Below are 23,902 nucleotides of genomic sequence, written 5' to 3'. Positions count from 1 at the left end.
TCGGGTTCATGCAAGCGCACGCTGCCCCAAAAGCGAATGCCTTCGGGCATGTGGCGTCCGGGGAATCCGGCTGGCTTCGCCAGCTTCAGGTCTGCACCCACAGGACTGCTGGAACGCGAGAGACACTACCCACTCTCGGGCGCTGGGCCCGCCCCCTCTGCGACTTGGCTTCCGGCACCGAACTAGACGCCCTGCTATTGGCCGTTGTCACGTGACGTCACCAGGGAGCGCCCGCCTCTGCTGACGCCTTATTTAGAGGAGCGGCGTGGGACGCCGCGCTAGCATTCTCGGCGTTTCGCGGTTTGTGGGACGTTGTACCTGTGCTCAGGCGCCCGGTGACCTTGGCCTCTGGCCCGCGAGTCCTATCCCGACAGCACAGGACGCCAGGTAGGTTAGGTTTAGGCCAGACGGCGGGGTGCACCGGGCCTCAGCCTTCCTCTGGGCTTCCCTCTGAGGGCAGGACTGGACTCTGGTGCCCGGCCGCTCCGACCACACGGACTGGGCGGGCGGGCTCTCTTGGGCGCCCACTGAGTGCAGGGGACGGAGCTGGGCATACAGGGAAAGTGGGGGACTGGCACAGGGGCCCAGGCGAGTGGATGGTGGGACGCGGTCCCAGGTGCAAACCTTTATCTCGCCTGCGCCGTTGCCGCTCCATGTCCCTGCCTCTTTGCTTAGGGACCCTTTTCCAGAGTTGGATTGAGCTCAGGCTCTGCGGCACAGTGGTTCCCGCAGGAGCAGCGAGGCCACTTTCAGGTACCTCGGCAGGTGACTTCACCTCCTTCAGCCTCAGTGCCCCTTCTGTAAAATGAGGCACTCAGCCTGAGGGGATTGCTAGAGGGTGGAATGAGAGCCTGCAAGGGCCTGTCATGTGGGAAGGGCAGTCAGTGGGGCCTGCGGTTATCTGGGAAAGCAGTTAACCAGCCTTATCCCTGAAGCAGTAGCCAGCAGGAGATCAAGTTTCCCGGGGCATGCAGGGTGTCGCTGGGCCTCCAGAAGATTTCCTGTTGGAGGTTCCTACTTCTCACCACCACCTGTGGGCTAAAGTGTCCAACTCCTCACCTGGACTTAGATTCAAGTCCCAGTTCTTTTCTGTCCTTGGGAACTTGGGCAAATCCCTTAACCTCTTCGAGCCTTAGTTTTTTCATCTGTGAAATGGGACCAACAGTGCCTGCCGTCCACTGTTGTCAAGAGAATTAAATCAGCCATTGTAGGTAAAACAAAGTAAGACCTGGCATGCAGTGGGATAATAATCTTAGTGTGTGGAGTATATGAGTGCATACACTTTAGCTTGAACAGCCCCTGACAGTGGCATGGTTGATGCCTGTGTAAGACAGGAGGGTGGGAGTTTCAGAACTCCTGGTTTTTCTGGTTAAACTCATCAGCCAGCACAGCGATCAGATCATTGACCTGGATCTAATGAGTGTTTAACGGAACGACGCAGATGGAATCATCAGAGAACCAGGAGTCTGGGATGACCTACACGTGCTTGAGTATAAAGGGCTACTTTTATTTTTTATTTATTTATTTTTGGCTGCATTGGGTCTTCATTGCTGCATGTGGGCTTTCTCTAGTTGTGGCGAGCAGGGGCTACTCTTTGTTGCGGTGTGCGGGCTTCTCGTTGCGGTGGCTTCTCTTGTTGCGGAGCACAGGCTCTAGGCACGCGGGCTTCAGTAGTTGTGGCACGTGGGCTCAGTAGTTGTGGCCCGCAGGCCCTAGAGCACAGGCTCAGTAGTTGTGGCGCACGGGCTTAGTTGCTCCACGGCATGTGAGGTCTTCCCGGACCAGGGCTCGAACCCGTGTCCCCTGCATTGGCAGGCGGCTTCTTAACCGCTGCGCCGCCAGGGAATCCCTAAAGGACTACTTTTAAAGGCAAGGAACCATGAAGAGGAGGGACTGTCGGGGTGGAAGCCAGACTCAGAAACAAAAGAAGAGAATGGGGTTTGTCTTTGCGTGAAGCCTAGAACTCAAAATGGGACCTGAGCCTTGTTGATACTTTCTAAGTGATTTGAGGAGCGAAGGCACAGCCACCCCTCCTGAGGCTGACAATCACCAAGCTTTCCCAAGTAGTGAAAAGTCAAGCCCCTGCTTGTGGCATTTGATCATTGAACAGAGAGCAGCTGAGAGCCTTCTGTGTGGCAGGCACAGTGCTAGGCACTATGGACCTGGCAGCGAAAGAGACAGTTGTGGCCCCAGAACCCAGAGGGGAGACAGCCCCGTGATGCCCGTCAGGTGTAGCCCCCGCCCTCTGTCTGCAGCCTCTTTCCTAGGGCAGCCTGTACTCCAGCACAGGAGCCACTAAATAATTACTACCTGGAGAGGCAGCGGGGGCTGCTCCTAAAAGGCTGCGACAGCCTGGAAGGGGTTCTGGCTTGGTCATGTGAGCAGTGGAAAGCATTTTAAGTAGGAGGGTAACAGGATCAAATTGGCATTTAAAAAACTACCTGTGGCAGCTGTGAAGCCAGTTTCACCTGTGAGCTCTTGCTCATGCTGGGCCCCACTCTTCACTAGTTCCTAGCCCTGCTCATCTTAGCCAGCCCACACTGCCTCAAGAAACTAGACAAAGACAGGGCCCTTGATCTACACAGCAGCAGTCCCAATTGCAGAATCCTACTTAACGGTATCCGTTGTTAACATCAGTCTCCCCTGCAGGCAGGATGGCAGGGCTGAGTGTGTCTGACCTGCATTGTTTGCCCGGTGCCCCAGTGATGCCAGCTACAGTCTAAGCTTTCAGAAAGCACTGGTTGACGGAAGGCTGGAATCCCTGGGACCTAGCTCAGTGGCTGGCGTGAAGTAGTTGCTTCTCTAGAAATGTTTCATTTGAAACACGTGAAATAAGTGAAAACCTGGACCACTTCCCGTGTGGTGAGCCAAGAATGACTCATGGGGCAGAAGGACTTGGGCTGCAGCTTGAGGAGCTTTGGGAACCCCAGTGATGGTTTTGGACTCTCTCCGTGCCCTAGGACCTATTTTTTTCTCCACAGGCTCCGATGCTGGTCTCTGGTAGAAGAAGGTGGCTCACGGCTCTGCTGCAGGCTCAGCGTTGGCCCTTTCAACCCTCCAGAGACATGAGATTGGTGCAGTTCCGGGCACCCCACCTGATGGGACCTCATCTGGGCCTGGAGTCAGGGAATGGTGGAGGCGTCATCAACCTCAGCGCCTTTGACCCCACACTGCCCAAGACGATGATAGAGTTCCTGGGGCAGGGAGAGGCCGCCCTCTCAGTGGCAAAGAGGTAAATCAGCAGGCAGCAGTGCCCTGCCGCAGCTGCCCCATTCCCCCTCCCTCCTCCCACCCACCGCCTCTTTTGCAACCCAGCCTTCGTTTCTCACCTGTTCTCTTAGTGAAGAGCCTTAGAAATCTTTTATGACAACATCCTCAGTTTACAGAGGGGGAAACCGAGGCCCAGGGAGGATGATTGACCACCCCAAGGCCACACACTTGGTGGTGGAGCCAGAATTCTACTTTGTCACACTGCCTTCCCTGGAGGATTAAGTTCCTGCTTGCCTGAGGGGCTAGAACCTGGGTTCCTAAGAGGCATCTTGGGAAGCTCATTAGGAGAGGGGACTGCAAAGAGGTTCTTAAAGATAGTTCTTGGGTTTGGGCTGGATTAGGTAGGGGCCTCCCTGAAGCCAGGAGTCCTGTGGAATCTGGTCTAAAGGTGTTGGTGAACAGTAAATTAAAAACCACTTTGAGGGGACTTCCCTAGTGGTCCAGTGGTTGAGACTCCGTGCTTCCACTGCAGGGGGTGAGGGTTTGATCCCTGGTCGGGGACCTAAGAGCCCGCATGCCGCGTGGTGTGGCAAAAGAAAACCCAAAACAAAAAACCACTTTGAGGTGTCATTTTCACCTATTTAACTGCCAAAAAGTACAGATGTTTGACAGCATACAGTGTTGGTAACAGTATTTTTCCCCTACTTTCATATTCTCGCAAGATGAGAAACTACTTCTGTGTCCCTCATTAGAGAATTGGGTGTATCTCTACTGTGCAGTAATAGGCAGCCATACGAAAATGAGGAAGCTGTATACTGTTATGGTGAGATCTCTAAAATATATGTATTTTTAAAAGGTATATATAATTGTGCTATCATTTGCATAAAAAAAGATGGGAGAAGAGTGTCCATAGAGCTACGCAGGACACAGTGGTTGTCTCCAGGGCTGGAGCAGGGTGACTAGGAGAAGGTGTAGAAGAGAGACCTTTCCATTATTCCCATTTACACCTTTTGAATTCTCTTACATGGACATGTATTACCTAATGGGGGAGAGGAAATCAACACTGGATAAATATAAACAGTGCTCTGATATCAAAGGACAGTAACTGGGCTTGATTTTCCTGCTGACTCTGATGGTTGATCTAGAAAATACATTTAAGAACCTTGTAGCTGCTGCAGGATCTCCCCAGAGTGCCCCTCTCTCCTGCTCTGGTCTCTGCAGAGCCCTGGCTGCCCGGTTGCCAGTCCTACCACGGTCAGAAGTGACATTCCTGGCCCCAGTTACGCGGCCAGACAAGGTGGTGTGCGTGGGCATGAACTATGTGGACCACTGCAAAGAGCAGAACGTGCCCGTGCCCAAGGAGCCCATCATCTTCAGCAAGTTTGCCAGCTCCATCGTGGGGCCCTATGACGAGGTCGTCCTCCCTCCTGAGAGCCAGGTTGGTGCCCCCCCCACTGTCCCCCGGAGTCACTGGGGCCCATCACACAGGTGCTCAGCCTCCAGCCTAAAGGGACCACCTGTTGCTCATTAGTGCATTAAACAGAAACTCCAGGGGACTCTACGGTAATAAGACTGCTCTCGGGGTTGGGGGAGGGAGAAGTTAATTTATATCTTTTCCTGATTACAAAAGTAATATACTTGCATTATAGAAAATTAATAAAATACAGATAAACATAAAGAAAAGTCACCCATGTTCCCACTGCCCAGGGCTTGCAACATTTATGTTTTGCTGTATATCTCCCCAGTGTTTTTCTGTTTCTATTTATACTGTACATATGCCTACCATTTACTTAAGTCTCCAGCAAGAACATTTTTCATGCCATTAAATATTCTCCCCTGACATTTTTTAGGTTACTGCTTAGTTTTCTATTGTATCAATGGCCATAATTTATTCAGTAGTCCTCATATTGCTAGATAGGTTGTTTCCAGTTTTTAGCTTTTATAAGTAGTGTTGCAGTGAACCTCCTTATAGGAAAGACTTTGCACATCCATGAATGTGTGATTATTTCCTTTGAATAAACTCTTAGAATTAGAATGTCTTTGTCAGAGTGTAGGCAGGGTTTCAAAAATCAGCCAAAGTCAGGCTTCCCTGGTGGCGCAGTGGTTGGGGGTCCGCCTGCCGATGCAGGGGATGCAGGTTCGTGCCCCGGTCCGGGAAGATCCCACGTGCCGCGGAGCGGCTGGGCCCGTGGGCCATGCCCGCTGAGCCTGCGCATCCAGAGCCTATGCTCTACAATGGGAGAGGCCTGCGTACCGCCAAAAAGAAAAAAAAAAAATCAGCCAAAGTGACCTTAAGAAAAGTTGCAAAAGCAATTTACATGTCTACCAGCAGTGTATGTACCCTTACTAATACTTTCAAATTTTTAGTTTAGGAATATTTTGGAAATTACAGGAAAGTTGAAAAAAAGTACAGTGACTCACAGACTCGTCACCTGGGTTCACTTAACATTCTGCTGTATTTGCTTTTCCTCGCCCTCCCTCTTCCTCTCCTTCCCTCATGTCCCACAGGCACACGCACACTTTTTTTGAAAGTAAGTTATAGACATTAAGACAGTTCACTCATAGAAACTTCAACATGCGTCTCCTAAGAATAAGGACAGTGTCCTACATGACCATAATACCATTATCACAACTAAGAAAGTTAACATGAGTAATATCTAATATCCAGTCCAATTGGGAATATTCCCAATTGCCCCCAAAGATGACTTTTAATTTGGGTCCTGTTTTGTTTTTTGGTTTTGGTCCAAGAGCAGTCAAGGTCATACACTGTATTTGGTTATGTCTCTTGAGTGCCTTTTATCTAGAACAGGGATCCACAGACTTTTTCTCAAAGGGCCAGTTAGTAAGTATTAGGCTTTGAGTGCCAGATAGTCTTTTGCAACAGGTCAGCTTTGCCATTGTGAAGTATGAAAGCTGCATAGCTGATACGTGAATGAATGAATATGGCTGTGTTCCAGGAAAATTTTGTCTATAGTAACAGACAGCAAACAAGCAAGGATCTGGTCTGTGGGCCATAGCTTGCCGACCCCTGATCTCAAGCAGTTTTTCCCCCTGCCCTTTTTTATCTTTTTTTTTTTTTTTTTTTTTTTTTTTTTTTTAGTACGCGGGCCTCTCACTGCTGTGGCCTCTCCCGTTGCGGAGCACAGGCTCCGGACGCGCAGGCTCAGCGGCCATGGCTCACGGGCCCAGCCGCTCCGCGGCATGTGGGATCTTCCCGGACCGGGGCACGAACCTGCATCCCCTGCATTGGCAGGCGGACTCTCAACCACTGCGCTTACCAGGGAAGCCCCAGGTTAAACATCTTTGTCAAGTTCTGCACAGGTGTCTTAACCTGTTCAGGCTGCTATTACAAAATACCACAGAATGGATGGCTTATAAACAAGGCATTTCTCACAGTTCTGGAGTCGAGGAATTCCACGATCAAGGTGCCAACAGATTTGGTGCCTGGTGATGGCCCACTTCCTGGTCCATAGACAACTGTCTCTTCACTATGTCCCCACGTGGTAGAAGGGAGCTCTCTGGGATCTCTTTTTATAAGGGCACTAATCCTCTTCATGGAGGCTCTACCCTCATGACCTAATCACCTCTCAAAGGTCTCACCTCCTAATACCATCATCTTGGGGGTTAGGTTTCAGTATATGAATTGGGGGATGGGGGGGTGGGACATAAACATTCAGTCTGTAGCAACAGGTGTGTACTTGTATTGCATCCCACTGGGAAACTTGTCGGGCCCTAAAGTTTGATCCCTTAGTTTACTTGATGCTCACGTGACCTCTCCATTGTAAAGGTACATTTCACTGTGGTGATTAGCAAACAATCTGCAGGGCAGACATTGAAGCCATGTGGCTGACTGTCTTATTGCCTCACAATTTTTCATCCAGGGATCATCTAGTCATCCTTACCTGCATCTGTTATTGCAGTGAGGGTTAGAAAAAGGTGTTTTTTTCTGTCTGTGTACTTTTATTAGTTGGTACTCTGAAGAAACACTGCTTCCCTTTTTTTTTTTTTTTTTTTTAACTCATGTCCCTTTAGTATCACTGTAAATTCCTGATTTTTAGTTTTATTCAATATGTCATAGTCCATCATTTACATTCTTTTTGATACTCAAAGGGTCTCAATTTGGCCAATGAGGGCCTTCAAGATGGCCCCATCTACACTTTCTGAGTACTTCCTTGCCATGGCCAAGCTATTGCAGGCTCATCTTGTACTCTCTGTCTCAGACTTGGAATTAGCCATTTCCCCAAGGAACCCAGTTCTTTTTTGTGTTTCTGGTTGTTACTGTTAGAAAGAGCAGTCAGTTTGAAAGGCTAAATTGTAATCTATTTTATGGGGCACTTAGTGGTTTATGGAAAGGGCTGAGCATGCTTTCCTTTTTGTGGCCACGTATATGTATTTCTTTTTGTGAATTGCTTATTCAAGCCTTTGGCCCACATTTATTTTGGCATGTTGATCTTTTTCTTGTTATTATTTGAGTTAGTACGTTAAAGCATTTAGAGTGTAGTGCCTGGCACACAGTAGGGTTAGCTGTTGTTACTTGTTCATCCTTTTCTGGAAGTATCGAGTGACTCTTATTAAACTCCCTCCCCGGACAAACGCTGTGCTGCTCTTCTGCAGTCGCTCGGAGAGCCCTGCCTGCCTCTGGAGGTGCTGCCTGCCACTGCCCAGTTGATGGGTCTGCACGTGATACCTCCCCTGCTGTTCGCTCCACTCTGGCTCGGGGTCTTACAAATGGGGGCCGGCAGCCAACCCCACTGTTAAGAGGCCCTGACCCTTAGGCAGTGTGTAGCCCCTCGGCAGAGGAGCGGGGCCCAGAGCCAGGCAGCTCACTGCTCCTTTCCCGCTCTACAGGAGGTGGACTGGGAGGTGGAGCTGGCCGTGGTCATTGGAAGGAAAGGCAAGCACATCAAGGTGAGGTGGAAAGGGACGTGCCATCTGTCCCTGGCATTGGGAGGTGGTTGGCATCTACCTGCTCCTGACCCTGCCTTGCCTCTCATCCACCACCTCTGGCCAGTAACATGGGACCAAGGCTCTGAGATCCTTTGTTACAGGGGTTCGTGTCATCATGATTTAACTTCCAATCTGGCCAAACCCCCTGCCCCCCATAGGCCACAGATGCCCTGGCCCATGTGGCTGGCTTCACTGTGGCACATGACGTGAGTGCTCGCGACTGGCAAATGAGACGCAATGGAAAGCAGTGGCTGCTGGGAAAAACCTTTGACACCTTCTGCCCCCTGGGCCCTGCCTTGGTGACCAAGGACAGCGTAGCAGGTAGGTCTCTGACAGCTCACTTGGTGACTCCTCTTGCTCTTAGATACGTCATTGAAGAGAAAGCAGCTTTCCGGGAAATGGGAGTGAGGGGTATGGCTCCAGGTAGGCCCCCGATCCCCAGCTGCCCTTTCGTTGATTGCTTATGTTAGAGCAGATCTCTCAACGTGGGCCATGAGTTCTCCAGTGGGCCTCACCCTGTCCCCTCACCCCATAGAGAGCCACAATTGCAGAGGTGGTGAATCTGCATTCATGAAGTGAATAACGAAGCACAGTGCTCTCAGGATGGGTGGGTCGGGCTTCCTCTAGCTGCCCCCAGCTGGGAGAGTTTTTAAGTTGGAAAGAAGCAGAGCTGGCCTTTGAACATCAGAGAGAACAGCTGTTCCAAAGCCCCCTGCACCTCACCGTGCCCTTGCTGCTTGTAGCCGCTGCTGCCTGCCTACATAGTGGCTGGGTGAGGTCCTGTGAGAGCCAGGAAGAGACAGACGGTGCTTCAGAGGACAGAACACAGCCATCTGGGTGGGGCCGTGTCCATGCAGTTCAGCCTCACACCACCCCATGCAGTCAGTCAATCAGAGAAGTTAAATGGTGACCCCTTGGGCGGCGGGTATGTGTGTGTGTGTGTGTCTGTGAACGTGTAGAACACCGAAAAGTTAAAAGTACTGCCTACTTGGGACCGTTATTACAGGTAAGCCTTCAGGTGCAGGAGTCTTCACTGCGCCAGCTTGTGCTGCTACCCTGTTGCTTTATAGATGCCAAGTCAGCCTCTGCTGTGGGTAGACATCTGTTTCTTAAGGCAGAAACAGCCACTTTCCTCTCCCCCTTGAGTCTGGAACATCCCCTCCTTGACCCACTCAGGGGACCACTGGCAGGCACTCCGCTCTGTGGTGGATACAGGGAGGCCCGAGGAGGCCAGTGTCCACGCCCAGTTCCAGGGCAGGCAGTGCCAGGAGCAAGCACAGGGAGCCCAGCAGACATGCCTCTCACCTGACGAGTCACAAGGCCTCCCTGTGCTTTCATTTTCTAGCTGACCATTGGGAGGGGTTTGAGGGAAAGGGAGAACCCCAAAGTGTTGTTTTTGCGTTTCAGATCCACACAACTTAAAGATCTGCTGCCGAGTGAATGGGGAGGTGGTCCAGAGTAGCAACACCAACCAGATGGTGTTTAAGACAGAAGAGCTAATAGCCTGGATCTCCCGGTAAGTGGGATGGAGCCCTGCCCCCCCACACCCACCTGGAGGCTAAACCGACTGCTCCACGGCAGGCTGTAGCCACCTCGGCCCGTGGTCTCACCCAGCCCTTTTGCCCTAGGTTCGCCACTCTTTTCCCAGGGGATGTCATCCTGACTGGGACCCCCCCAGGTGTTGGTGTGTTCAGAAAACCTCCTGTCTTTCTCAAGGTAGGCTGGCTAGACGAGGAAAGGAGGGAGGCCTGGCAGGGTGGGCTCAGACTTGAGAAATCCAGGCCTGTGTATGTGCCACACCAAAGGACTGACAGCCTCACGGCCCACTCTGTTGCAGAAAGGCGACGAAGTCCAGTGTGAGATCGAAGAACTAGGTGTCATCGTCAACAAGGTGGTGTGACGGCCTCTTCTACTGCGGGCTGTGGACTTCCGACGAGAGGGCATCCGTTCCCACTGAGGCCAGCACAGCGAGAGGCCCAGTGCCAGCCCCCCTTCCAGGTAGACGGGGAGGAGATGGTGCTCTCCTCCTCAATAAACTTCCTTTTGGCTTCCTTTAGGATTTGTTTCAAGGAGTGAGACAGGGCATTCTCGCACAGTGGGGAAGGAAAGAGCAAATACACACAATCACACCAAAAAGAAAGACACTGCTGAGCTTGGGAAAAGAGGACTCATCCAGTCCTCTCGTTTGTCACACCAAAGGACACAGAAAGCAAGAGATGGCAGGGGCAGTCAGACCCCAAAGATCTTACGGTCCAGCTAAGGGTCTGCAGCTCCCCCTGGCCTTCTGGGGCTGGGAAGTCTCCGGCTCCTCCTCATAGTTCTAGCTACAGATGAACTGCCGGATGAACTGTTCCAGCTTTTCCTGATTGTCCCGGCTGGCAAAGGTGGGGGACAGGTGGAGCATGGGGCCTGCAGGGCTGGGCGTCTGCTGCAGCACCTGGGCCACGGAGAAGGGCTCTGAGCGCCCACCACGGGGGCTGTGCCCCACCCCCCCACCCCCGGAAAACTGCAGTGAGACCTGTGGCCCCGTGAGCCTCAGTGTTTGAGGGCAAATGCTGCCTCTCAGAACACCCCCAGGCCCCCCCGACCACCACCCCGGGAGCAGAATGAGCCAGGGGTTTGGGAGACACCACACCTATTCGTGGGAGACCCTGGGTAAATCCCAGGGGGGTACAGCTGGGCTCCCTGAGCAGCTCTTTCAGGGTATGGGAGTGGGAGGCAGGGGGACAGGAGGGCAGGGAGGCTGGCCCCTCTCACCCCCAGGTCTCTGAAGGTCCAGACGGCACTGATGGCGAGATTTCGGTCCACACACTCTGGAGGAAAGAGAAGTGAAGGCTACGGAAGGGAGCCCTGGGGCCCAGCTCCTCTCCTGCTCTTGTCTAAGGAACGGACAAGCGAAGGATAGGGCTCACGCTGGACCCAAAGGCCTTCTCTGTACTCCTCGGCCAGCCTTCCTGGAGTTGGGCTTTCCCTGCCCGCTAGGGGGAGGCAGCCACCAGCAAAACTTCCCCGCCTCCGGGGCCTGGGCTGGCTGCTCGGGACTCACCGAAGAACCCTTCCTCCTGGGCGGTGGCCTCTAAGAACCGGAACAGCTGCTCCGCATAGCCCGACTCTGGGGGAGAGAGAGGTCTGAGGCCCGGGGCCCCACGCAGGCAGGGCTCCCGCCCCGAGCGCTCAGCCTCTCCTCAGGACAGCCGCGGCCACGCGAGCCTCACCAGTATCTGGCAGCTGGCCCTGGTGGAGGAAGGTGGCAGCCTGCGCAAAAGCCTTGAGCAGCGGGCTGAGCAGGCGGCAGAGGAAGAGGAAGAAGTCAGGGCAGCGTGACTGCTGGCTGAGCTGCAGGGGGACAGGCCGGGTGAGGGCAGCTTCCACAGCCTCCCCGCGGCCGCCTCCCCGATGGCTTCTCCCAGCGCACCCTGAAGCACCGGCCCTCAGCCTCCTCGAAGTCATCGCTGTCGCTGTCGGTAAAGTCCCCACTTGGTTTCCACAGCAGTCTCGCACTCAAACGCCGCCGCCCGGTGTCGCAGGCTGGCCGGGAGCCTGGGGTCTGGGGGCCGTGGGAGCCATTGGTCCGTCAGGCTGGCCAAGGTTCAGCCCCGAGGCCCCCAGACTGAAGCATGGCCAGCCAGGGAGGTGAAACCAGCACACCCAGACCTGGGGAGCCTGGGAGGATGCCCCAGGCCACACCAGACCATCACAGCTGCGGAGCCAACTTGCGGGGTGAGAGGAAGTGAGCACCCACCCTCAAGGGCCACAGCCCCTGTGGACAAGAAATGTGGAGGGCGGGGCTTATGCAGAAACCCTCAGGTGCATTTGTCCAATCCCATCGCTATAGCTGCACACGGGCCCAGGGCAGATGCGGGCGGAGAGTGGTGAGGCGGGGACCAGGCTTCTCTCTCTGCTAGGCCAGGGGCTGTACGCACACACCACCCGCGCCCCCCCCGCCCCACACATATGCCAGAGGAGGAACCTGGGCCGCTGTCACCCGGGGGGAGGCAGGAGGAGGCCAGACCCCAGGCAGGGGCTTTGTCTCCAGCTGCCCTTCCTACCTCTTTGGCAACTAGGAGCCCACACTGGATGAGGCGGTCCAGCACCTCCTGGCAGTAGCAGTAGGAAGACTGGCAGGGCTGGGGAGAAAGAGGCATCCGTGTGGCCTCGGGAGAGCCAGGCAGGGGCCTGGCCAGAGACAGAGACCAGACCTACTGCCGCAGGACATCTTAGGGTCAGGGCTCAGGCAAGCGTGGGCCCCCTCCTACAGCCAAGAAGGGGACTGGACTCAGGACCCAGGACTCAGCTGGGCTGGTGGGAGAGGCCTGACCTGCAGCAGCAGGAGGTCCTGTGGCAGCAAGTGCATCAGCAGCAGGATCTGGTGGTACAGCTGGTTCTGGCTCAGCAGCTCGATGCCCTGTAGCTCCCAGGGTCCCTCAGGCGGCACCCTGCCCGCCAGCAGCCCCCACACGGCACAGGCTGGGGGAGGAGGGGCCGGACGTGAGGAAGGAAGCCATTCCCCTCACCCCTACACACATCCCACCCATCCCAGGCCCTAGGAACTCACCACCCACAGCCTCGCTCAGGAAGGCGGGCAGCAGCTCGGAGCTCAGGCGTGCCAGGTGCGTGAGGCCTGGGCCGGGCCGCAGAACCACCAGCAAGTCCCCCTGCTGGACACGCAGCAGGGCCACGTGCGGCCGCAGCAGGCTCAGCGTGTGCTGCACCAGGCACCGCAGCTGCCCTGAGAAGCCCACGTCAAAGCCACGCAGCAGCGTCTCCTCTGTCAGCCAGGAGAACTCCCTCAGGAGCTGTGACAGGCACACGCCCTGGGTGGGCAGTGAGGGGCTCAGCGGCGGGGCTGCGCCTCCTCCCCCAGGCCCCCACCGCGCCGTGCCCTACCTCCTGGTGCTTGAACAGCAGCAGCGTTGCCATGACGGCCGTGCTCATCACCGGCGAGCTCGCCACGCTGGCTGGGGCCGGGGGGTGCAGGGATGCTGCTCAGGGGCGGGGCCCAACAGCCCGGCCCCCCGTCACCAGGCAAGCCTTCCGAGCCAAGCACACACCTCCCTCACGGCAGCCACATCCACACCCCCATACGACTCCACCCCTGGGAAGGGGAGAGCAGGCTTGGTCCCTGGGTGCCACCCTCCCCAGTGGAGAAGTGGCATTTACCAAATACATGTTGAGAGCCAGGCTGGGAGCTCAGGGACCTTCGCTGCCTCTTGCAGGTCTACTACCCACCAACCCACAGTCTCTGCCACAGAAGGGACACTTGAAAAGATGGTAATAACAGTGCTGGTAAGAGCCCCCTCTGTGCCAGGCCCTGTGTTACGTCCCTTACATACACTGTTCAGCTCAGCTCATGTCTACTTAAGGGAGTGAAGTGATGCGCCTGAGGCCGGGCTGGGCGGCCGCCTGTGCGCTCTCGCTTCGCGGCTCCACACCGTGTTCTGACTGACCCCCGCCTCAGGGGCAGGGGCAGGTGCTCCGCTCTTCTCCACATGTCCCAAGTGGGCCATGCAAGAGCAGGCAGGTGCAGAAACCCACCTGGAGAGGCGGGCCCTGACGACTGGCCAACCCTGAGAACAGTGTTCAGGAGCCTCCCTCAAAGGCCAGACCGAGGTTCCCCTCACCGTTCAGGACGTGACGGCTCAGCCTCCTGACCAACAGCTGGTCCTCTTCCTTGAGGGCCAGAAGGGGCCCAGTCACTGGGGTCCACTCCTGCTCCTTCTCAGTGTCAGGGACGACGGTACTGGGATAGAGACACAGACCACAAGATGAAGGGACCAAACCTAAAAACAATCATGGGGGAGCCCAGAGCTTTCTCAAAGGTGAGGGTGTTTCCCATCCCCAGAAGAGGTGGCTCGTGTAACCCTAGTCCTTTCCAGGCCTGTGTGCCGTAACCCACACTCAACTTACAGGCAAGGAGGGGTGCCTGGCATGGTTTGAGATGACCCAAAGTTATTTGGTGGGGGAAGGCTGGAGCTGATGATGTTTGTGGTTCTGGGAGGAGAGGGTGCCAGCTCACGAGCTAGGGCCCAAGAGCTGCCTGCCTTGCCCGAGACCCTCATCTTCCTCTGCCCTTACCAGTGGCCCAGCACGATGGGCTGCAGCAGCTGCTCCAGGGTCTGCCTGCTGCCCCAGCAGCTTCTGGCGGTGGTGGTGTATTCCTGCCCAGGACAAGGCTCTTAGGTGGTCTGCCCTGGCTCACCAGGAAACCTGCATGCAGCCCATCTGAAGTAGGTAACACTACCCCTGAAGTGGCCTTGAGGGCCAGGCTGCCAGAAGCCCTAGGACAGACCCCAGGTACTCCCAGCCTTGCCCAATGGGGTCCATACGTGCAGGGAGAAGGGCTGCGCCAGATGCACACGGACGCAGCCTCGGCGGCTGCAGCCCCAGCCTCGCAGGCTCCGCAGGACAGCCAGAGCTCCGGTCCACAGCCCCAGTGGGGCCGAGGCCTGCAGGGAGAAAGGGGCTGGGGGAGCCGGCTTGCCTGGGGCACGCTTTCTGCTCAGATTCATCTTGGGCCCAAACTGCTATATGACCATGACCTCTCCAAGCTCATTTTCTCACCTGTGAAACAGGAGAATCCCTCCCTAGCAAGGTCTTTTGAGTATGAAATGAGAGGATGATTATAACAGCCTTAGCAGGTGCCATAGGATAATGACCGTAGGGCTGAAATTCCTTTGCCCTCCCCCCTTAGCCAAGCCCTGAGGGGAACTCAGCCACAGACACAATACTGTGCCTCCTCTCTGGACACGGTGTCCACTTGGGTACCCAGGGCAGGAGGGTCTCACGTGGTATGTGTCACGGGGTGCATCTGGAACCAGGTCGTAGGTGATGGCCACTGGCACCAGCATAGCATCTGGGACGATGCCCACCTGGACCGCCTGCACCACCAGTCCCAGCCAGGTCTGACCCAGGGCTGAGAGCCGAGGCCCCTGAGCCCCAGGGGGCTCCTCCAGGAAGATGAGCAGGGGCTGCCCGCTGACCAGCAGCTGCTCCACAGCCTGCAAGTGGGTGGGGGGAGGCAGGTGTCAAAGCCAGAACAGCAACAGGCCCCCGTACCCTGGCCTGGCCCCATAAACAACCACTGGCACGACACTCACCGCGTGGACTACAGCCCTTGCAAGGACCCCCTCTGAGCTGTCCAGGGAGAAGCTGGCCTCTGGGGGCAGGAAAAGTCCCCCAAGTTTCTTCAGCAGAGCTCTGTGGGGTACAGGGCAGATGGGGAAAGGCGCTCAGGAGACGGGACCAGGCAGGAGGCTAGTGAGAGCCTTGGTCCACACAGGGCCAGCCTGGGTCCTGCCTGAACACTCTGAGGCCAGGCAACGGCCCTAGAGCCCAGAGCTGACCCTCCATCTGAGCCCCAAGGGCTGGGGTGGCACAAAGTTGAGAACAGAGAGACCAGGAAGAGGGCCTCCGGGGAGCTGCTGCCAGAATATCGCCTGACATCCCCACACACCCCTGTCCCGGCCTGGGGACCTCTCCCTTGTATGTCTAAGGGCACAAGATGTTTACCTGAGGATGGGGGAACAGGTGCGGGGATCCCAAGCCACACGGAGCACGCCCAGGCCCTGCGAGAGCAGCACGAAGGGCAGCAGGATCCCATCCAGGAGTGACTTGTGGGTAGAGAGGAGGACGAGCGGCGAGCCCTGTTCCAGGGAGAGCCAAAGGGAAGTGCCAATCCGCCCCCACCCTGAAGATGCAGGGAGCCCAACCCTAGCGCCTCCAGACCCAGGGCAGCCCCAGAGGGAGGGAGGGAGGGAGGGAGGGTTCAGCTGAGCAGCTCTTCCTCTGAGCACATCTCCCAAAGGCAGAGGAGTTCTGTCAACAGCTTTTAAGGTAATGCATTGACGTAATGGTTGTTAAGACCATGATGAAAAGCCGTTAGAGGAAGCCTCGTGGGAGCAGGACCGTGAGACACAAAGAGAAGGTCCTCAGGGAGCACTGGATTCTTCCCACCAGCTGATGGGGCTGGTCCCGACTCAGGGCTTGGCCTGGCCTCTGCTCCTCTGTCCCCGCCATCCCATCCCCGTCCCAAGGGAAGGTGGGCCTTACTGCCTGGGCGGCCTTGTGCACCATCTTCATCTGGCCCTTGTGCAGCTGTACGTTCAGGAAGAGGCAGTTCAGGATCCGCAGCAGTGCCCAGCTGACCAGCCTAGAGAGCAGCGCCCAGCCTGAGGCATGGCAGGGCGCGGCCCACGAGGCAGCCCACAGGGCCGGCCACAACTCTACAGTGGGCACTACTACTGTCCCCACTTTAGAAAAGAGGAAAGTGAGGTTCAGAGAGGTCACAGAAGCTTCTGGATAAGAGAGAAAGCTAAGAAGTGCGAGTGCTGGGATGAGGAGGCGGGCCTGACAGCAGAGCCTGTGCCGGCAAGGTGCTGCCATCTCCCAAGACGACCTGATGGCACAGTTGCCTCGTATCAACCTCCAAGCATCTCCCTGCCTCCATTTACCCCAAAGGTGATCAGAGAACCAAGACTCTCTCCAGGCTTAACCCGGCCTTGTCTCTGCAAACTGCTGGCAAAAGTGAACTAAAAAGGGAGGAGTTAGTGATACGAGAAGGAAAGGGGATAACAGAAGGGGCAAAATCTCTGGGGAGTGGTTGTCCAGAGGCCCAATGTGGGGACTGGCTTGAGATGAGGACAGAAGTGTAGACGCAGGTAGCATGGAGATGTGCGGGACACACAGCACGTCCTCATCTGATGGCTCCTATTTCTCCACGAAGCATGAGGCGGTTGGTCAACAGTGGGTACGTTAGAGAAGGAGCAGTCTAGATTGGAGCCTTGGAGAGTACAGTGCGCCCCTCTGAGAATCACTCATAAAGGAAACAGGTCCACCCAGTGTGTGTTTATCTAGTGACATTTGGCTGCTTGGGTGCAGAGAAGGCAGACAGCCGGGTTGTGCCCAGTGACTCCTTCCCAAGGGCACTTTCATCACAAGGGCCCTGGAAGCGAAGCTAGGCCTGGAGGGCAGGAAAGACAGGAGGAGGCTGATGGCTGGTGTAAAGGCGCTCAGGTCAAGGGACTGGAAGTCTCAAAAAAGCCAAAGAACAACTGTCACATGGAGGGCTGGTCGTGGGTCACCAACAACCTCTACTTCCTGTCCTTGCTCAGTTGACCTCTTAGCACTTTGAACACAGTCGAGCCTGACCTGTGCAGCCCGGTGCCCTCTTTCCCTCAATGACTCACGCATCCCCCGGCTTGAAGCATCATCTATGTGCTAAAGCTCTGCAAATACATGTTTCTGAGCTCCAGACTCATATATATAAGCAGCTGCCTCAGTGTATCCACCAGCATGTCAGGTATCAGAAACTCTTTATCTCCAAAACACCTTTTGTGGGCCAAACTCGCTCCTCCCCAAGCCTGCCCGCTCCCCTCCAACCACACCACCAGGCGCTCAGCAGGAACCCAACTCTCCTGCAGCCCCCGCTTCCCCCTCACTGCTCCCACTGCAACCCTCCGATCCATCAGTGAGTCCTGATAATTTCATACTGGTTTCTCCATCAGTCTTCCTAAGTTCTACTGTCACACCCATCCCCCATCATTACGTCTCACCTGGACTAACAAAATAGCCTCCCCAGATGATCTGTTCTCTACTCTTGACCTCAATTAATCTTGTTGTCATTTTCTGCTTAAAACCTTTCCATTGGTTTTCACTGCACTTGGAAGTCAAATCCAAACTTCTTGTATGGCCCTGCATATCTGGTCCCTTCTACCTCTCAGTTTTGTCTCCAACAACTCTCCCTCACTTGCCAGCTTCCGACCACATCAGCTACTTGAGCAAACCTGGCCCTTTCCTGCAGCCACAGCTCATGCTCTTCCCTCTGGCAGAACTGTTCCCTCACATCCTCACCTCCCCAAGGCTGGCTCCTTTCCCCCTTTTGTGCCTGGCTTACAAGTCCCTTCCTCCCCTCCAGGTATTCTCAGTCCTAGCCCTTGTTCCGTCCTTCCTGCAGGCGTGTATCTCTCGCCTCACTCTGACCTGTGCATCCCTCCATTTCCCCAGAAGAGTGTCCTGCATCTAAGACGAGCTCAGACCTATGCAGGACAGATGAGGAGGGAGCAGGCAGTGACAGCGGGATGGATGTGGGAGGGAAGAGGAGGGCCTAAGATGGAGGAACCAGCCACCTCCTGTCTCTCTCCACGGGAACCTGACCTGGGGAAAGGTGGAAGGATACAGGAGGTACTGGAGTCTAGGTCTCAACCAGGGCTTCCTGGGATGACCCCCAAGCCCCAACCCCCAGGACAGATACACACCACCAGGCCAGCAGTGGTGAGAACTTGGGCTGGAACCTGGGGGCTGGCTCAGATCAAAGCCCCTCAAAGCCCCCTTATCCAACTGGTCCCACTAAGAAGGCAGGTGTCCTCAAAAGGTCTCACAGTGTTCAGATCAGGGGCTTACTCAGACTGGTAAATATACCACCCAGCTCCCGGGGAGGGGGGGGGCTAGTCTTTACCCAAGCCCAGCCAATGCTCTCTCCCAAAGGGCAGAGGCCCCAGACCAAAACACCCTTCAGCACAGTTACCTGAGCAGGAAGGGGCGGGGTGGGGCCTGGATGTGGCCCAAGATGCGCTGTACCTCTCTCTTCACGTGGCTGGGCACCTGGCCTTCCCCAGCCCCTCCTGGGGCCTTCCCTGGGATGACATTCTGAACCCTGTGGTGTGGGAGGCAGTGGTGTCAGGCTGGAGCTGGCCTAAGTTCACTTCCCTCAGCCCCACAGAAGCCCCAGGGCACAGCCTCCAGTCTTCACCCTCCATCTTTAAGGAAGGGCCCCAGACCAAGCTAACACTCTAGAAACCAGCCATTTCAATCAGCCCTGCCTACAGCCTTTGTCCTCCCTTCAAGGATCCCAGAAGTACCAGCCAGACCCCAGCCCCTGCCTCCTCACCCAGTGCTTTCCACGATCTTCTGTGGGGCATCCTGGCAGGGGGGTATGTGCTGCTCCAGTGACCACAAGAAATAGCAGAGCCTCCGAACCAGCCAGCCCCGAAACCTGGGCACAGCCCCCAAGCAGGGGGTAGATCTCTCAGACGGCCCGCCCCTGACTAGGGCCCACAGAGGGCATTCCATCAGGAAGGGATCACCCTAGCCCCACGGACTGGGAACACCTGAGCTTGCCTTATCATGGAGCAGGAAGAGGAAGCACCTGCCCATCTGTGGCCTATTCCTACCCCTCTCCCCAGTGAGTAGGGTACAGGTTCAGGGCCTGAAAGCTCACAAAAGGAACTACAGGAAAGCTCCAAGCCTGCCTGTCCCCACCTGTGGGTTTGGAGCAGAGGAAGGAAGAAAATGATACCACAAAGCAGAGCCCCAGCAGCCCTGCACCCAAGGGCCCTGCCCACCACCCTGCCCCACCCCCAGCTCTGACTACCTGGTGTTCTCCTCCTTCACCAGGATCACATTGCAGAAGCCTAGATCCATTATGCTTCTGTGGAAGAGGGACTCCTGCCCAAGAGGGGCAGGGACAGCATGTCCTTGGGGGGACCTTTGCAAACCAGCAAAGGAAAGCCCCTGCTCTGTCTTCTGTGGTCTTTGCCTGATGGACTATAGAGTTTACCAGGAGACAGGATTATAGCACAGCAGTTCCTAATAGATGTTTGACCCCAGATCCTGAAGCTCACTTAGGAAAGAGGGTTCCACGGTCAAAATGGAAGGGCTGCATCCTCTGTAGAATCACCCTCTTGGAGAACAGCGTATTAAAGTCTCTGGGGGCTTCCCTGGTGGCGCAGTGGTTGGGAGTCCGCCTGCCGATGCAGGGGACGCGGGTTCGTGCCCCGGTCTGGGAGGATCCCACGTGCCGCGGAGCGGCTGGGCCCGTGAGCCATGGCCGCTGAGCCTGGGCGTCCAGAGCCTGTGCTCCGCAACGGGAGAGGCCACAACAGTGAGGCCCGCATACCACAAAAAAAATAATAAATAAATAAAGTCTCTGGGAAGTTCTCTCATCAACAGCAGAGAACACGTAGCCTAAATCCCCACCAGAACCCTGGGTCCCATCAGCACCAGCACATGGCACGGACACACAGAGGTCTTCAAGCATGTGCTGAGCGCTCACTGACTCTGGGTGGGCAGTGTCCCTAAAACTGAACAACAGGACTCATGCAGGCATAGTCAGACCCCAGCCCTCCGGCCATGCTCTACACCTCCTCTCAGACCCCTTTACACTGCCCCACCCAACTCTCCCAGGCCTGGGAGCCAGGAGCCAGTCCCAGACCAACAACCAACCAATACCAGTGTGCCCATTCCATGAAAGACAGCAGAGGCAGGTGCAGCGGAGGGCTGAGGTTGGGAGACATAAAGGAAGCTGCTTCCCAAGGCCGTGGGAGCCATGGCTCCCAGAACCAAGGTTCACAAGGTAGGGCCTGGCTCTACCATCACTCACCCAGCTCCTGGGGGTGCAGGTCTGGCAGCAGCGACCCACAAAGGGGCGGTATTTCCCCAAGAACGGGGTGACAGCCTCCAGCTTCATCCCCAAACCTGAGGACCACAGGCTGGTCTGGAAAAGAGACACAGGGAGAGATGAGAGGACTCGAAGTCCTTGGCAGAGGGAGGGAGGCTCCAGGAGTGAGGGGCACAGGACAGGAGGTAGGAGGGCAGAGAGTGTTCTGGGAATGGGAAAGGCTACACTACCTCCCGACCATTCTGGCTGCTTCTCTGCTGGGTTTGGAGTCTGGCTTCCAACATGGTGTCCACGGGGTCTATAACATCTGGGAAGCAGCCGCCTCTGCCTCTCTCTCTCTCTCTCCAGAGGAACCTGACCTGGGGAGAGGAAGAAGGATGGAGGAGGTACTGGAATCTGGGCCACAAGCAGGGGTTCCTGGAGTGAGCCCCATCCCCCCACCCCAGGACAGACAGACAACACCCAGGCCGGCAGTGGTGAGAACCAGGGCTGGAATCTGGGGGCTGGCTCAGATCAAAGCTTTTCCCCCCCAACACCCTACTGGTCCCACCAAGGAGCCAACTATCCTCAGAAGGTCTCAGAGTGTTCAGATCAGGGCTCGCTCAGGCTAACACGAAGGAGATGGTTTGTCTCACCACCCACCCCCATCCTGCCACCTCACAGCACAGATGGGCCTGTACTGGAGACTCAGACCCTTTCTGTGCATAGGGAAGGAACAAGGCTGGACTGGCAGGAAGGAGGCGTGAGACTGCCAAAGAGGAACAGGACCATTGTCACGAGACCACCAGGTCCTGCTCAGATGGTCTTCCCCTCGGCACCAGAAGACAGCCCTTTATCCACTTAATCATTACAGCAATGTGGGCCTAGGGTACTAGATGGGGGACAGGTGGGGGTCAGAACACAGAGAGATGCCACACAGACCTGTTCCCAAGGAATGGTCTTCTGGCTGGAGATAAGACAGACTTTTCCACAACTGGTATCCTCTTACATAGCATTCTCCATAGAAGACCCCACTTGGTATCTCCTCAGCCTCCTCCTTCCTACCACAATATAACATCTATCTTTCGTAAGACAGCACTGAACCCCTCCCAGCCCAGAAACTGGGCCCTAAAAACCCTTCAACCCTGAGCTCTCACCACGTCCCTGATGGGTAGGCTGATTAAGTTATTTACGTTATCCCTAACCCCACTACAGCACACATACCTACCTAGGAGTGCCTTCTCCCTTCCCCACCACTTCCCCAAATTCTGACCACGGCTCTAAGTCCATGATACCTCTGCATCACCTTCTAGGTTTTTCCTCTCTTCCTTGGTTCCCCCAGCCCAAGCTTGCCGGGCAAGAAGCCTTCTCCAGGGCTGCGACTTCATTTCCCCACATCATCTGAAAGTATCCTGAGGGCAAGAGCTGCAACTGACTCATCTCTGTATGCCCAGCAGCTTGCCCTGCCCAGAGGAGGGACCCAGGAAATGCTAGATGACTGACTGTAACTTCCTCTCCCAGAGTTCCTCTGGGTCTCTCCTCCTCTCCCCAGTTAGCAGTTTAGAACCACGAGGCCAAAGCAGTACCAGGCTCACAATTCCCCAGGGCACGGCTCTGGTAGCCTCATCCCAAATGCACTTCCTCCTTTGAAAATGTTCTCACAGCCCCAGTCACAAACACTTGGCACAGGGAGTCCCCACGCCCAAGCTGCTATCTGAGGAGTCCTGCCTGCTTTGCAAGGAGGATGTCTGCTCCCCAGCCTCAGAACACCCCTACTCTCAAACCTAACCCCACTAGATCCGTGCTACCCCTAAAAGACAAGGCAAGGGGTAACTCCCAGTCTCCAACCAAGTCAACTACTCAGCTCAAATAATCCAGAGGTCAGTTCTGGGATAGATCTTTCTAGCACCCAAGCTCCCCCAAATGGGGATCTCTCTATCAGTCTGTAGCTCTTGCCTGGACGCCCCTCCCCGCAGGACACCTACAGCAGAGGCGGCAAACTGGCTGCCTGAGGGCCAAATGCAATTCACAGATGTATTTTCTTCGGCCCTGCAATATTCTAAAACGCGATGAATTAACCTCAACATTCAAAACTAGAGAGCTTATTTAAAAACAACAACCACCACCAAACCAGGGTCTCCAGCGGCTGTTGTTAAAATACCCCTGCGGGGCTTCCCTGGTGGCGCAGTCGTTGAGGGTCCGCCTGCCGATGCAGGGGACGCGGGTTCATGCCCCGGTCCGGGAAGATCCCACATGCCGCGGACCGGCTGGGCCCGTGAGCCATGGCCGCTGCGCCTGCGCGTTCGGAGCCTGTGCTCCGCCACGGGAGAGGCCATAACAGTGAGGGGCCCGCGTACTAAAAAAAAAAAAAAAAAAAAAACCAAAACCCCCTGCGACCTGACGTCTCTGGCATGCACCCCACAGGGCCTCCACTGGCCGGAGCCCAGCGCCACTGTCCCCATGTCCCTTTGGCTCCACAGCACTTTCCTTCCCGTGTGCCGCCGCATCAATCACACCTGACGCCCGGCCCCTGTGCGCATCTGAGCTTGACCAAAGAATCACATCCAAACCCCTTCCCCTGTCTGGGATGTCTGTTCCCTACAAAGAACCACGGCTTGAACATGACCTCTTCACCTCTCGGCCCGCACCCGGGGGCGGGGGCAGGGGGGACTCAGAACTTGGGGCCCTCACAGACCCACGGCGAGCGTTCCCTGAGCTGCCCCGAGACGGAAGAAAGGGCGTCTGACGCACCGGCCCTGGGTCCAGGGTGACGAGACGCCAAGGACCACGCACAGCAGGGCTCTCTGAGGGGCTGCCCCTCAGGCCAAAGACTCTCACCTGCGCAGCGAGCCCTACAAGGCCGGCGCTCCGTCCAAACCTTGCCAAGCCCCAGAAAGGCCCTCCGTCCGAGTCCGCGCCCTTAGTGGGAAGGCCCCTGGGTGGCCCTGGGCCTGGAGCGAGCCGGCCCGGGCCTGGAGCGAGCCGGCCCAGTCCCTGAGCGATCCCAGCGGGTCTCACCTCACACCAGCCGCCCACTCCCGCCAAAGCAGCAGCCGGAAGTGCTGGCGGGCGTCCTCTGAGCGCCGTCTAAAAGGCAGCTCTGAGAGCCAATTGGGACGCGCGCTGGGCCCGAAGCCCCGCCCCTGGTGTGCTGCCGCGCCGCACGCTGCGTGGCCACGCGGCCTTCCCCGTGGACAGGCGGGGCTGCCTCTGTGGGCGGGGTTGGGGGCAGCGTGACTGGCGGGGGCGCCTCAGTGAGTCCCAAGCCGTGTGCTGCTCGCCTTCCCATCTGGACCCCTGGAGTCGTCTGTGAGACCCAGGGTTCCCGAAGGATAAGGACGGGTGGGCCGCCAGGTTCTAATGAAAGAGATT

At 56.2% G+C, this 23,902-nt stretch overlaps 2 protein-coding genes across 5 annotated transcripts in view; one reads left to right on the top strand and one right to left on the bottom strand.

The window, feature by feature from the left end:
* The first annotated feature begins 242 nt into the window (after positions 1-242).
* LOC131765958 (oxaloacetate tautomerase FAHD2A, mitochondrial) lies at positions 243-10,213 on the top strand. Of its 2 annotated transcripts, none has more exons than XM_059080003.2 (8): positions 243-387; positions 2,982-3,232; positions 4,432-4,648; positions 8,059-8,118; positions 8,316-8,478; positions 9,565-9,673; positions 9,786-9,873; positions 9,995-10,213. In XM_059080003.2, the coding sequence occupies exons 2-8, from the start codon at positions 2,988-2,990 to the stop codon at positions 10,055-10,057; spliced, it is 945 nt and encodes a 314-aa protein (XP_058935986.1). In that variant the 5' UTR covers positions 243-387; positions 2,982-2,987; the 3' UTR covers positions 10,058-10,213. The 2 variants fall into 2 exon arrangements, with proteins under 2 accessions (XP_058935986.1, XP_066863300.1); XM_067007199.1 differs by lacking the exon at positions 8,316-8,478 and adding an exon at positions 8,522-8,580 and having other exon boundaries at positions 4,432-4,698.
* Positions 10,214-10,305: 92 nt separating this feature from the next.
* The window catches only part of LOC131765952 (glycerol-3-phosphate acyltransferase 2, mitochondrial), a 29,428-nt gene continuing 15,831 nt past the window's right edge, over positions 10,306-23,902 (bottom strand). Inside the window, exons 1-22 of one of the 3 annotated variants that reach the window (XR_010835370.1) lie at positions 21,826-21,950; positions 20,782-20,910; positions 20,534-20,647; positions 19,526-19,599; positions 19,043-19,147; positions 18,680-18,808; positions 16,207-16,306; positions 15,667-15,800; positions 15,255-15,354; positions 14,943-15,155; positions 14,484-14,603; positions 14,233-14,315; positions 13,779-13,897; positions 13,045-13,115; positions 12,713-12,971; positions 12,476-12,624; positions 12,207-12,284; positions 11,573-11,917; positions 11,373-11,493; positions 11,204-11,269; positions 10,915-10,970; positions 10,306-10,594 (exon numbers count right to left, since the gene is read on the bottom strand). Coding sequence is in view for 2 of the 3 variants with exons in the window: in XM_067007197.1 (XP_066863298.1) it covers positions 10,478-10,594; positions 10,915-10,970; positions 11,204-11,269; positions 11,373-11,493; positions 11,573-11,704; positions 12,207-12,284; positions 12,476-12,624; positions 12,713-12,971; positions 13,045-13,115; positions 13,779-13,897; positions 14,233-14,315; positions 14,484-14,603; positions 14,943-15,155; positions 15,255-15,354; positions 15,667-15,800; positions 16,207-16,251; positions 18,680-18,808; positions 19,043-19,147; positions 19,526-19,599; positions 20,534-20,647; positions 20,782-20,910 (2,414 nt within the window). In the remaining variant the exon portion in view is untranslated. Of the gene's footprint in view, positions 10,595-10,914; positions 10,971-11,203; positions 11,270-11,372; positions 11,494-11,572; positions 11,918-12,206; positions 12,285-12,475; positions 12,625-12,712; positions 12,972-13,044; positions 13,116-13,778; positions 13,898-14,232; positions 14,316-14,483; positions 14,604-14,942; positions 15,156-15,254; positions 15,355-15,666; positions 15,801-16,206; positions 16,307-18,679; positions 18,809-19,042; positions 19,148-19,525; positions 19,600-20,533; positions 20,648-20,781; positions 20,911-21,825; positions 21,951-23,902 lie in introns of those variants that run through there. The other 2 variants (XM_067007198.1, XM_067007197.1) reach the window with 2 other exon arrangements.

Source organism: Kogia breviceps, chromosome 11 (genome assembly GCF_026419965.1).
Source record: "Kogia breviceps isolate mKogBre1 chromosome 11, mKogBre1 haplotype 1, whole genome shotgun sequence".
Lineage (NCBI taxonomy): Eukaryota > Metazoa > Chordata > Mammalia > Artiodactyla > Physeteridae > Kogia > Kogia breviceps.
Note: the sequence above shows the minus strand (reverse complement) of the source record. Positions and strands in the feature narration are given on the sequence as shown.

What these genes read in the sequence shown, in the direction of transcription:
- LOC131765958 (XM_059080003.2), top strand. Translation starts at nt 2,988, where the DNA reads ATGCTGGTCTCTGGTAGAAGAAGGTGGCTCACGGCTCTGCTGCAGGCT. An exon ending in GGAAAGGCAAGCACATCAAG is followed by an intron (nt 8,119 to 8,315) that starts GTGAGGTGGAAA and finishes TGCCCCCCATAG; the next exon opens with GCCACAGATGCCCTGGCCCA. An exon ending in AACCTCCTGTCTTTCTCAAG is followed by an intron (nt 9,874 to 9,994) that starts GTAGGCTGGCTA and finishes ACTCTGTTGCAG; the next exon opens with AAAGGCGACGAAGTCCAGTG.